At 49.2% G+C, this 13845-nt stretch overlaps 1 protein-coding gene across 1 annotated transcript; it reads left to right on the top strand.

Moving 5' to 3' along the window:
* Positions 1 to 1191: 1191 nt before the first annotated feature.
* LOC135972847 (uncharacterized) lies at positions 1192 to 9887 on the top strand. Its single transcript, XM_065552996.1, has 2 exons — positions 1192 to 1961; positions 2054 to 9887. The coding sequence occupies exon 2, from the start codon at positions 2806 to 2808 to the stop codon at positions 8296 to 8298; it is 5493 nt and encodes a 1830-aa protein (XP_065409068.1). The 5' UTR covers positions 1192 to 1961; positions 2054 to 2805; the 3' UTR covers positions 8299 to 9887.
* Positions 9888 to 13845: the final 3958 nt, after the last annotated feature.

The raw sequence follows: 13845 nt of genomic DNA, 5'->3' as shown, positions 1-13845 counted from the left end.
GGGGCAACATGATAAAATGCACAAAGATGCTTGTTTGAAAATTTAGCAAGCGGGCAACGGAGGCAGGCATCCTGGGCCAATCGGAGTTGGGAGTTGGCATTGTGCTAGTGAATGACAGATGGGATAGGTATGGTGCAGTAGGGCATGAATGGCTTTGAAAGTGAAGAGGAGTCATTTTTATGTATGATGTGATGAAGAACGGGGAGCCAGTAGACAGCTACAAAGAGAGGTAACATGGACAAAGCGATGAGACAGGGAACTGATCTTTGCAGGAGTGTTTTGAATGGATGTAAGTGGAGCAAGATTGCATTTGCCAAGGCGGAAGAAGAGGATGTTGCAGTAATCGAGATGCAAGATTATGAGAATTAGGATAAGAGATTTGTTTGTTCTACTGGCTTAAAGTTTGTCTCATTCCTGCATCCAGTGAGAAAAGCAGGATGGAAGGGGAATGGATCAGAAAGGATAAGGGTGAGCTAACCTACCAGGAGTAGATGAAGCAGATGAAATAGGGCAAAGACACCACAAGCTGCAGCCAGCGCCAACTGCGGATGGCGTAAGCCACCCCAGCCAGAATGCACTGCCCGATTGTGTAGCAGTATCCATACATGGTGCCCACAACGGCCCGTGTGCAGGTGGGTGTCTATTCCACAGCTGGGGAGAGACAAACACAAAGGGAAAATAATCTCTCCGTCCTTGGGCTGATGACCTCCAGTGGTGAGAACAAGCACGAGTGGAGGCAGCAGTAACATGTACAAACAGCCTTCCCCTGGCTCTTTGAGGCTGAGATGAAATAGCTCCCCAAAACCTGCATTCCCCGATCCATGCCTCCTTCCCCTGCTAGTTGTATCCCACCTAGTGGTAGTAGGTGGTACTGCACCCTGCTGGAGACGCTCCATTCCCCCTCGCCACGGCAGCAGCCAGTACTGCACCCTGCAGCAATTCTAGTCCCCCAGTGGCAGCAAGCAGTACTGTACCCTGCAGGGTTGCAGCAGCTCTAACACCCCACAATGGCACACTTATGCACCCTGAAGTACATCAGCCACAATACACAGCTGTTATGTAATTGAATAGGCTGAGTCCCATTAGCCTCTGATATCAGTGGTCTACAATTTTTGAGAAGTCGTCTGCTTCAGAGATAAAATGTACTATTTAGTGTAAGCAGAGTCAGGATGAGCTCTACCCTGACATCTGGTGGTGAATTATGGTGAGGGTGGAAAAGAACTCCAGGGGCTGATCTTGTTTGCATAGGCACACCCATTCGCCTGGCATGAAACCACAGCAACTCAAAGTGGTTACTTTGGCTGGTGTGGGATCCCCAGTTTCTCTGTTATTGGGGCAGGAAGAATAAAGTTTTGTTACCCTGATTCTGTGAATCAAGGCCAGTGGAACTGTTGTATGACAGAAGGACTGAGTGAGTCATTCACCATTACCTAAGTAGCATTTGCTTGTCAAGGGGCATGGGTTACAAAACCCAGTGAATAGAGAGAGGATGGGGACAGGTATTTGTACCTGATGGTGTGGCCCCCTCCCCAAGGGGGTTGAAACACCAATTGCACTACCTCCTCTCTCCACTGTTGAATGTCAGAGCTAACTTTGATTCCCTTAGGAGTCTAGTTACAGACTGCTGAGCTGAGTTCGCTTTGGGCCAATAGTGCACCAGCACTGGGGCTCCCCTACTACTAGCTGAAATCACTAAGAGCTGAAATCACAAAAGAGCTAAAGCTATTTAAGAGCTGAGATCACTGAGGCTGTGTTAACTAGTGGGGGAGCCTGAAGCTATAGCTAAGCTAACTTAGCTTAGCGGGGAGTGAGCGGAGCGGAGCGGCTCACAGGTCGGTGAGCGGAGCGGCTGGAGGAGCAGCTAGCAGAGCAGAGCCTTGTGGGAGCGGCCCAAGGGACGGCTGGAGCGGAGCGGAGCGGAGCGGCTCACAGGTCGGTGAGCGGAGCGGTGCAGCTCACAGGTCGGTGAGTGGAGCGGAGCAGCTCACAGGTCAGTGAGCGGAGCGGAGCGGCTCACAGGTCGGTGAGCGGAGCGGAGCAGCGCGGCTCACAGGTCGGTGAGCGGAGCGGAGCAGCTGCCAGAGCAGTTCGTGGGACTGCGGGTGGAGTGGAGCAGTTCGTGGTGAAGGCTGCAGTGGAACCCCACGGAGAAGCAGCCGGTTGGCCTCGGATCACGTAAGGTGCCCCTTAACACCCTGCTCACCCCCCCCCCCTTGAACTCTGGGGCTGCACTGATCATGGACAGAGACTTTGGGGGGTTGTCGGACTTTTGGGACTTTTGTGATTCTTGGGTTGCTGGACCCAAGAGACTTTGGGATTGGTGGACTTTTGGGACTTTGGTGATTCTTGGGTCGCTGGTTTCAAGAACCAACGGGAGAGGACACGGCCCAATTTGCTGGGGTGGGTCTTCGCTCATGGTTTGGTCTAAAAACTCTAGTTGTGGTGGTTTTTCCATTTAATGCTGATGTTGTTTACCTCATGTTATTAAACATTTTCTGTTACACTCAGACTCCGTGCTTGCGAGAGGGGAAGTATTGCCTCTTAGAGGTGCCCAGGGGGTGGTATGTAATTGTCCCAGGTCACTGGGTGGGGGCTCGAGCCGGTTTTGCATTGCGTTATTGAAACGGAACCCCTAGATACAGAACCCGGCCCTTGTTGCTGCCAACTTAGATGGGCAGAAGGGTTACATTTTTGGGGGCTCGTCCGGGATCCCCTGGGTCAGTACCCCTCGCAAGCACCTGTTGAGTGTTCCCCTGCATTGGGAAACAATTGTGGTTATATTTTGAGGAAATTACTGTTTGTATAATGGCTAATATGTCAGGTTTGTTGGGCCCCGGCCCTGCAGCCTCTAGCTCAGGGGCCACAGCCTCAGCCAATGATTGGACAAAAGCACTGGGGCAAATATTGGAAAAGGTTGTGTTGTCCCATGCTAGGTCAAACTCTTGTCGTGAGTTAAGGTTATTTGCTGGGGCAGAGGAGTTCGAACCCTGGTTGGAGCATACCACTGAAATGCTGCAGGAGTGGGCCGTACCTGATGCAGAAAAGCGAAGATGTCTGATAGAGAGCCTTAGTGGCCCAGCATTAGATGTGATTCGCACCCTGAAGCTCATTGACCCTGGGGTCAGTGTGAAGGACTGCCTAGAGGCCCTTGATCATACCTTTGGGAGTGTAGAGGGCCCTGAAGACAGTTACTGTAAGTTCCTTAATTCCCGACAGCAAATTGGCGAGAAGATTTCAGCCTATATACAGAGGCTGGAAAGACTGCTTCAGAGAGCTGTCATGAGGGGTGCAGTGACTGCTGAACAGATGGATCGGACCAGACTGGCTCAAATTGTAAGAGGAGCTCAATATCAGAACTCGATTCTACTCCATCTCCGGCTAAGAGAACGACGGGAACATCCCCCAAGTTATTCCCAGCTGATAAAGGAGGTCAGAGAAGAGGAAGAAAGGCAGGCTGCCAGCGAGTTTTGGGAAGCCCAAACATTGGAGCCAGCCGGCACAACACCACTGCAAATGGCCAGTGTACTGATGGTGAGCACCACAGAGGAACTTGCCCAACAAGTGCAGGTCCTGACAGAACGGATAGCTGAACTGCAAAGCACCATTGACCAAGCTAAGACTTCCGGGAATAAGGAGCCTCTGACCGTGGCGATGGAGAAGTCAGCATTTAGAGCCACCATCCCATCTGGGCGAAGAGGGAAAGGACAATTCTTCTGCTACCGATGTGGTCAGGATGGACACAGTGCTGCCAAGTGCCATAATGAAGAAAACCCCTCCTTAGTGTATGGAAAGCTGAGGATCAGTTGGGAGAGATCCGGTAGCTGCCAGAGAGTCCAGGGACGGGGACCACCCAGGCCTGCAGGATTTGAAGATTCCCCCAGAAAAGACTGTCCAGCTGGGATCCCCGCAGGACTGATAGGGCCTCGAGCAGAGGTCATGGTGAAGATTGAAGGGTTGGAGTGTAAAGCCGTGCTTGACACTGGATCTCAAGTGACTATTATATTTCAGTCATTCTACCAACAAATGCTTAGGCACCTGCCTATACAGCCACTGACTGGCGTTGGTCTGTGTGGCCTCAGCATGGATGAATACCCCTACCAAGGGTATGTCATAGTGCACCTGGAATTCCCAGAGGAGGTTGCTGGGGTAAGAGAAGAGGTGGACACAGCTGCATTAATATGCCCTGACCCTAAAGGGACCTCTGATGTGTCTGTGCTGATAGGGACCAACTCCAGTCTCTTCAAGGTGCTCGCGGATTACTGCAGACGACGGGCTGGGGACCAGTACCTGAATACCCTGATGATCCATACGCTTTGTGCTGAAGCCTATAGGAAGATTGAGGGTGCTAAAAAGGAGACATCTGAGCTACCGATTGGGGTGCTGAAGTACATGGGCACAACCCCGTTAGTAGTGCCTGCAAGGACGGAGCAAGAAGTGCTTGTCATGAGTACTCGGCTGAAAGGCAGTAAAGGGGCATTAGCAATGGTAGAGCAGCCGGTTGAAGGAGAGCTCCCAGAAGGAGTGCTGATCCCCAGTGGAGTCATAACCCTACCTGCTGAAGCCCAGGAAAAGGTGACTATACTGATTGCTAATGAAACAAGTCGAGATGTTGTTGTGAAGCAAGGACAAAAGATAGCGGATCTCTTTGAGCCTGAATCAATTGTAAAACCCCAGTGTGAGACTCAAGTTCCGCCAATAGACCCTGCAAAGTTTGACTTTGGAGATTCACCGTTGTCCGAGGAGTGGAAAGATCGCCTGAGGAGGAAACTTTGTGAAAGATCCAAGGTGTTCTCATTGCATGAGTGGGATGTGGGATGTGCAAAAGGAGTAGAGCACAACATCAGACTACATGACTCTCGACCTTTCAGGGAGAGATCTAGGAGGATTGCCCTCTCCGAGATGGAAGATGTGCGACAACATCTTCAGGAGCTGGCTGCGAATGGCATCATTACAGAGTCCCGCAGCCCATATGCCTCACCCATTGTGGTGGTCCGTAAAAAGAATGGGAAAATCCGGATGTGTATTGACTACCGCACCCTAAACCGCCGTACTGTGGTTGACCAGTACACAATGCCTCGAGTCCAAGATGCCTTAGACTGTTTGCTGGGAAGCCAGTGGTTCTCTGTGTTGGATCTTCGGAGTGGATACTACCAGATCCCTCTGGGTGAAGCAGATAAGGAGAAGACAGCCTTCATCTGCCCATTAGGGTTTTATCAGTTTGAACGCATGCCCCAAGGGATCTCTGGAGCACCTGCCACATTTCAACGTCTTATGGAGAAAGTTGTGGGAGACATGAATTTACTGCAAGTGTTAGTTTATTTGGATGACCTGATAGTGTTTGGAAGAACCTTGGAGGAGCATGAAGAAAGACTTCTTAAAGTGCTTGATAGGTTAGAGGATTATGGTTTGAAGCTTTCAATTGACAAATGCCAGTTCTGCAGGACCTCAGTGAAGTATGTGGGTCACATCGTGTCCCAAGAGGGTGTGAGTACTGATCCCGATAAAATAGAAGCCCTCACTACATGGCCATGTCCAAGTAACTACAGAGAACTCAAGACCTTTCTTGGGTTTAGTGGCTACTATCGCAGATTTGTGAAAAACTATGCTACGATTGTAAAACCTCTGAATGATCTTACCAGGGGATACCAGTCCAGCAGGAACAAATCTAAGACCAAGAATAAGGGAAGGTCCCCAAAGCCTCCTGTGCAGAGACACTATGGCCCCTTCGAACCATTTGGGCCACGGTGGGATGAGAGATGTGAAAGGGCTTTTCGAGAAATCATTACTTGCCTAACTCATGCTCCAGTCCTAGTCTTTGCTGACCCAAGCAAGCCATTTATCCTGCATACTGATGCCAGTTTGGAGGGTCTGGGAGCAGTACTGTACCAGGAAGTGGAAGGAAGACGTAAACCTGTAGCCTTTGCCAGCCGAGGACTGTCTGATAGTGAAACTCGCTATCCCACCCACAAGCTGGAGTTCTTGGCCTTGAAATGGGCCATCACTGAGAAATTTCGAGACTACTTATATGGTGCTCAGTTCCAGGTGTGGACAGACAACAACCCACTGACCTATGTGTTAACAAGTGCTAAGCTGGATGCTACAGGGCAAAGATGGGTGGCCGCTTTGGCTAGCTATGACTTCAGCATTCAATACCGATCAGGGAGAAGCAATGTAGATGCAGATGCATTGTCCAGGCGTCCACAGGCACCAGGAGTTGCTATGATACCCACAGATGGAGTGAGGGCTATTTGCAGTGTGAGTCGCCGGGAGCCAGAGTCCCATGAGAGTCTTCATGGATGTGCTGCAGAAGCTTTGGGCCTGCCCCCTGAATGCGTGCCTTCTGCTTCAGTGAACTATATTGCGTTGGACCAATCTCCTTTGCCCATGCTCAATGCGGCTGACTGGCAGGAAGCCCAGCTGCAAGATATTGGCATTCGTGATACACTACTTGCCAAAAGGGAGGGGCGAAGCCCAGCTGTGGTTGTCCCACCTAACCCGGAGGGTAAACTACTATTGAGAGAATGGACCAAACTAAAACTTATTCAGGGAGTGCTACATCGAGTGACCACAGACCCTTTACAAAAGCAACGAGCACAGCTAGTGCTGCCAAAAGAGTACAGAGCCCTGGCCATGAGGGCCCTGCATGATGACTTTGGACATTTAGGGATGGAGAGGACCCTGGAACTTCTTCGTAGTAGATTCTATTGGCCTCGGATGGCTGAAGATGTTCGCAGGAAATGTGAGACCTGCGCTCGATGTGTTCAAAGGAAAACTCTGCCCACGAGGGCTGCATATCTCAAGAACATCACCAGCACCAAACCTTTGGAACTGGTATGCATCGATTTCTTGTCTTTAGAAGTAGACAAGAGGAATATTGGGAACATTCTAGTAGTGACTGACCATTATACACGATATGCGCAGGCATATCCCACGCGTGATCAGAGGGCCACCACCGTTGCTCGAGTACTGTGGGAGAAATATTTCTCAGTTTATGGATTTCCAGCCCGGATACACTCGGATCAGGGGCGGGACTTTGAGAGTCATCTTCTGAAGGAGGTGCTGAGGATAGCGGGAATTAAGAAGTCTAGAACAACGCCTTATCACCCGCAAGGTGATCCTCAGCCAGAGAGGTTCAACCGAACCCTATTAGATATGTTGGGGACTTTGCGACCAGAGCAGAAAGCAACCTGGAGCCAACATGTTGCATATCTGGTGCACGCCTACAATGCCACAAAGAATGATGCTACAGGAGTCACCCCATATCTCTTAATGTTTGGACGAGAACCAAGATTACCCATAGACCTGTGCTTTGGTGTATCAGAGGATGGAGATAGCTATGAAACTCATCAGCAATATGTATCACGACTGAGAGAAAAGCTGCGGGATGCTTATCACTTAGCTACATCTGCGGCTCGGAAGAACGCCGACCGCAACAAACATCGATATGATGCTAGGGTACGTCTGCAAGAACTCCAGCCGGGGGACAGAGTTCTGCTGCGAAATTTGGGTATTGCTGGCAAACACAAGATAGCCGACAGATGGAAGGCAATACCTTACTTGGTGATGGAAAAGCTAGGAGACCTGCCGGTCTACAAGATCAAACCTGAAGAGGGTCCAGGGCAGACAAAGACAGTGCATAGAAACCTTTTGCTCCCTGTGGGGGAATTGGTAGGCACCCCGTATGAGATGGGCCACAACAGGGCAACTGGGCAGAACGAAGGTGCTGGACCAAAGCCGCCCTCCAACGTGGACAGCCAGCCCCCTGCAGCTAACCTACCCCCATGCAGCACATCTGAGAGTGAGTCTGAGGAGGAAGACACAACCATGGTGTACCCTGGGATGGAGACAAGATTTCAGTCTCGATCAGCTGAATCAACAGAGAGCTCCTCTTCTTCCACCCTAAACCCCATGGCAGAAGTATTTAGGCCCATTCCTGACACCCCTGAGCCACTGGTGGGACCCCCATGTGATGACACACCCAGGTTATTGGACAGTGGAGACATACAGGTGGAGGATGTCCTGGGCACCTTGGACCCTCCACTGTTAGAACTAGAAATGCAGGGGCCTATGCCAGTAGCCGAGGGACCCTCAAAGGAAACCTCTCCATCCATCGGTCAAGAGGCTGTCCCGCCCACCACGGCAACAGAGATTCTCAATAGACGAGACAGGGTAATAAGACCAGTAAAACGGTTGACTTATGATGCACCTGGGGTAACTAGTGAGGAACCAATATGTTTAGCACACAGGCTTGTGGAAGCTAGAGTGGGCTATCTGAGGCCCTTTGGAGGGAACCAGTGAGTTGTTATAATAGGGAGTGTGATTTGTCGGGACGACAAATTTTCAGCTGGGGGGAGGATGTAAGCAGAGTCAGGATGAGCTCTACCCTGACATCTGGTGGTGAATTATGGTGAGGGTGGAAAAGAACTCCAGGGGCTGATCTTGTTTGCATAGGCACACCCATTCGCCTGGCATGAAACCACAGCAACTCAAAGTGGTTACTTTGGCTGGTGTGGGATCCCCAGTTTCTCTGTTATTGGGGCAGGAAGAATAAAGTTTTGTTACCCTGATTCTGTGAATCAAGGCCAGTGGAACTGTTGTATGACAGAAGGACTGAGTGAGTCATTCACCATTACCTAAGTAGCATTTGCTTGTCAAGGGGCATGGGTTACAAAACCCAGTGAATAGAGAGAGGATGGGGACAGGTATTTGTACCTGATGGTGTGGCCCCCTCCCCAAGGGGGTTGAAACACCAATTGCACTACCTCCTCTCTCCACTGTTGAATGTCAGAGCTAACTTTGATTCCCTTAGGAGTCTAGTTACAGACTGCTGAGCTGAGTTCGCTTTGGGCCAATAGTGCACCAGCACTGGGGCTCCCCTACTACTAGCTGAAATCACTAAGAGCTGAAATCACAAAAGAGCTAAAGCTATTTAAGAGCTGAGATCACTGAGGCTGTGTTAACTAGTGGGGGAGCCTGAAGCTATAGCTAAGCTAACTTAGCTTAGCGGGGAGTGAGCGGAGCGGAGCGGCTCACAGGTCGGTGAGCGGAGCGGCTGGAGGAGCAGCTAGCAGAGCAGAGCCTTGTGGGAGCGGCCCAAGGGACGGCTGGAGCGGAGCGGAGCGGCTCACAGGTCGGTGAGCGGAGCGGTGCAGCTCACAGGTCGGTGAGTGGAGCGGAGCAGCTCACAGGTCAGTGAGCGGAGCGGAGCGGCTCACAGGTCGGTGAGCGGAGCGGAGCAGCGCGGCTCACAGGTCGGTGAGCGGAGCGGAGCAGCTGCCAGAGCAGTTCGTGGGACTGCGGGTGGAGTGGAGCAGTTCGTGGTGAAGGCTGCAGTGGAACCCCACGGAGAAGCAGCCGGTTGGCCTCGGATCACGTAAGGTGCCCCTTAACACCCTGCTCACCCCCCCCCTTGAACTCTGGGGCTGCACTGATCATGGACAGAGACTTTGGGGGGTTGTCGGACTTTTGGGACTTTTGTGATTCTTGGGTTGCTGGACCCAAGAGACTTTGGGATTGGTGGACTTTTGGGACTTTGGTGATTCTTGGGTCGCTGGTTTCAAGAACCAACGGGAGAGGACACGGCCCAATTTGCTGGGGTGGGTCTTCGCTCATGGTTTGGTCTAAAAACTCTAGTTGTGGTGGTTTTTCCATTTAATGCTGATGTTGTTTACCTCATGTTATTAAACATTTTCTGTTACACTCAGACTCCGTGCTTGCGAGAGGGGAAGTATTGCCTCTTAGAGGTGCCCAGGGGGTGGTATGTAATTGTCCCAGGTCACTGGGTGGGGGCTCGAGCCGGTTTTGCATTGCGTTATTGAAACGGAACCCCTAGATACAGAACCCGGCCCTTGTTGCTGCCAACTTAGATGGGCAGAAGGGTTACATAGTATGAACTTTGATGTGCTGAATTCAAAATGACAATTAAAACAACTGATTGGCTACTGTTTCTAAGATATTTAAGTTTTTACATTTTATGTCTATGTATATTGTGTAGATAGTAGTAGAGTTTTAATCATAAATTGTAAACCTAGGTCTTTTCATGTGTTTATGGTTCCTTTACATGATATTTCACCTGTCCTGTTTATGTAACACTTTAAAAGTCAGCAAAAGGGTTATATAAATAAAATTTATTATGAAACAAAAGGCAAAAAACTATTATGTACATAGTTTAGTCCTATTCAGTGTCTACTCGGCGCTTCTTGGCTTGTCTCTTGTATTCATTAAATGGAGCATCTCTTGTCACTGTCCAGCAATAGTCTGTAAGCATTGATGGGCTCCATTTCCCCTGATAGCGTTTCTCCATTGTTGCAATGTCCTGGTGAAATCGCTCGCCGTGCTCGTCCCTCACTGCTCCGCAGTTCGGTGGAAAAAAATCTAGATGAGAGTGCAAAAAATGTATTTTTAGTGACATGTTGCAACCAAGGCTTTTGTATGCCTTGAGGAGGTTTTCAAAAAACAACCTGTAGTTGTCTGCCTTGTTGTTTCCGAGAAAATTTATTGCCACTAACTGGAAGGCTTTCCATGCCCCGTCTTTTCCTTGCCATGCAGTGCATGGTCAAATGTATCATCTCGAAGAAGTTCACGAATCTGAGGACCAACAAAGACACCTTCCTTTATTTTAGCTTCACTTAACCTTGGAAATTTTCCACGGAGGTACGTGAAAGCTGATTGTGTTTTGTCAATGGCCTTGACAAAGTTCTTCATCAGACCCAGCTTGATGTGTAAGGGTGATAACAAAATCTTCCTTGATTCAACAAGTGGTGGATGCTGAACACTTTTCCTCCCAGATTCCAATGACTATCGGAGTGGCCAATCTTTCTTGATGTATTGGGAATCTCTTGCACGACTATCCCATTCGCAGAGAAAACAGCAGTACTTTGTGTATCCAGTCTGCAGACCAAGCAAGAGAGCAACAACCTTCAAGTTGCCACAAAGCTGCCACTGATGTTGGTCATAGTTTATGCACCTCAAAAGTTGTTTCATGTTGTCATAGGTTTCCTTCATATGGACTGCATGACCAACTGGAATTGATGGCAAAACATTGCCATTATGCAGTAAAACAGCTTTAAGACTCGTCTTCGATGAATCAATGAACAGTCTCCACTCATCTGGATCGTGAACGATGTTGAAGGCTGCCATCACACCATCCATGTTGCAGGCTACAAGATCACCTTCCATGAAGAAGAATGGGACAAGATCCTTTTGACAGTCACGGAACATGGAAACCCTAACATCACCTGCCAGGAGATTCCACTGCTGTAGTCTGGAGCCCAACAGCTCTGCCTTACTCTTGGGTAGTTCCAAATCCCTGACAAGGTCATTCAGTTCACCTTGTGTTATGAGGTGCGGTTCAAAGGAGGAGGATGGGAGAAAATGTGGGTCCTGTGACAATGATGGTTCAGGACCAGAAGTTTCATCCTCTTCCTCTTCCTCGTCTGACTCAAGTGAGAATGATTCTGGTGTATCAGGAACCGGCAGTCATTCTCTGTGGGGTACTGGGCGTATAGCTGATGGAATGTTTGGATAATGCACAGTCCACTTTTTCTTCTTTGACACACCTTTTCCAATTGGAGGCACCATGCAGAAGTAACAATTGCTGGTATGATCAGTTGGCTCTCTCCAAATCATTGGCACTGCAAAAGGCATAGATTTCCTTTTCCTGTTCAACCACTGGCAAAGATTTGTTGCACAAGTGTTGCAGCATATGTGTGGGGCCCACCTCTTGTCCTGATCTCCAATTTTGCAGCCAAAATAAAGGTGATAGGCTTTCTTAACCATAGTGGTTATACTGCGCTTTTGTGATGCAAAACTCACTTCACCACAAACATAGCAGAAGTTATCTGTACTGTTCACACAAGTACGAGGCATCTCTGCTCACTTTCGCTAAACAGAAATGTGTCCCTTTGCAAAATCAAACACTGACAAATAAGAGAGCACGACACTGTATGATTTCTAAAGCTGATATAGGGCAATTTGTTCAGCAGAGTGATGTAAGCTTCCTTATGATTGCATCATCCATGACTTCTAGGAATAACATGATGCAATTCATATCATGTATGACGCAATACCAGCTTCAGATTGCATCATTCATTGTTTTGCCTAAAAAGCAAGTACTGTCCAAACCCAGTCATAGATTTATTCATAGATCCAGTCAAAGATGTATTTTAGTCATTTCTGGTTTAAATTGAGATCCCTTCCCTTTATAACTCACTTATCCTCCGCCATTCCCAAGTCAAGGGTCGTATATACTGACCCAATAGCATATCTTGAAAACTAGAGCCAATCAACAATGTTAAGCATCATTTTCTGTCTCAGTGATCCAGAATTAGTAAAGTTTGACTACATTTATTTCAGAAGCATTTTGGCGGTAGAGCAGTGTATCCAGCTGCCTGGGTCCTCCAGTTCCTAGAGGACCTGTATACATTGTATAGTGCAAGAGACGTTCTAGTAATAAGGAGGGCATTCTGTAGCTCCTGACTGATGCACATGGCCTGTGCGTGTTCTGTAGAAGATGTATTGTGGAATCTCTGTTCTGTTGTGAATCATCGTCATCTGATGACGGCACTCCACTCTAAATAGTTCCATTCCATTCTTGGGGACTGTAGGGGTTCATCCCCCTCCCGGGCGGCTGGGAACCAGGCCGCCTCACTACTTAGGTCCGGTGAGTCGGGGAATTATTCCATATTTGGGGACCTGCATGCTATTGGAAGCTGCCCTGTTTTGTGGCATCTCCTGTGCTCTGGCACTGCAGAAGCACATGGAGGTGCGATTGTTCCAGAGAACTCAGTTCTCGTTTAGGTACCACATTCTCAGAAGAGGGCAGGCCCCGATTTCGAAGTGCAAATTACCTCCTAAATAACGTCCTCAGGTCTTTCTCAGGTGTGGCAATCAGTGTCCCAAAGGGAGCTGCTGCGTGCTTTGGTAAATCCAGGTTGGAATGGGACCTAGGACTTTTGGAAAATCTAGCTCCCCCTTTTTGGTGCTGAGACCTTGGACATCCCATCCATGCGGCGTGTGCTTCTGGTCTCTCTGTGCTCCCACCACAGAGTAATTTATCAGCAGCGGGAAGAAGGCACCTCCGTCCATCCCCAGTAACCAGCTCATCTTGTGTCTGGGATGGCAGGCGCCAGACACACTTACACAAAGAGACACCATTCATTGCAATGCCCTAGAAGGCCATTCCGGTCAGGAAACGGAAGATGCAGTAGGCAGTGAAGCTGGGCGAGAAGGCAGTGCTGGTGCCTGTGACAGCCATCTGCAAGTAGCACCAGATCACGAGAGACCTGCGGCCAAACCTGAGCCAAAAAGAACCAAGAGAACACGTGAGGGAAACCCAGGATACTGAGGCAAGTGTATTCAGAGTAGGAGTTAAACCTGGTGCAAGGAACTTCCTGGCTTGGGGAAGGGGCAAAGAGGCAGGAGGCCCCAGTTCTAAAACCAGCTCTGTGGCATGTGACAAAAGGTTATTAATGAAAATACTTCATGTCAGCCGTGCTGTAGCTGCTAATGATGAGGCCTGCAGGGCTGGATTAAGGCAATCTAGGGCCGTGGCAGTAGGCTTATCCCTTGGCTGATATTTGACTGTTAGAAAAACATTCACTCTTGATTTAAAAATTTCCAGGGCTGGAGAATCCACAGCACCCCTTGGGCCGTTGTTCCAATGGGTAATTCCTTTTGCTGTTAGAAATTTGCACCTTATTTCCAGTCTGAATTTGTCTAGCTTCAATTTCCAGCCACTGGCTCTTGTTAGACCTTTGTCTGCTAGATGGAAAAGCCTCTTATCAGATTGCTGCTCCCCGTGTAGGTACCTATACAGAGAGCCCCATGTATTTTGCAAATGTGAAA

The sequence above is a fragment of the Chrysemys picta genome, chromosome 7 (assembly GCF_011386835.1).
Source record: "Chrysemys picta bellii isolate R12L10 chromosome 7, ASM1138683v2, whole genome shotgun sequence".
Taxonomy (NCBI): Eukaryota; Metazoa; Chordata; order Testudines; family Emydidae; genus Chrysemys; species Chrysemys picta.
The sequence above is the reverse complement of the archived record's forward strand: the minus strand, read 5'-3'. Positions and strand labels throughout refer to the sequence as shown.

What these genes read in the sequence shown, in the direction of transcription:
- LOC135972847 (XM_065552996.1), top strand. Translation starts at nt 2,806, where the DNA reads ATGGCTAATATGTCAGGTTTGTTGGGCCCCGGCCCTGCAGCCTCTAGC.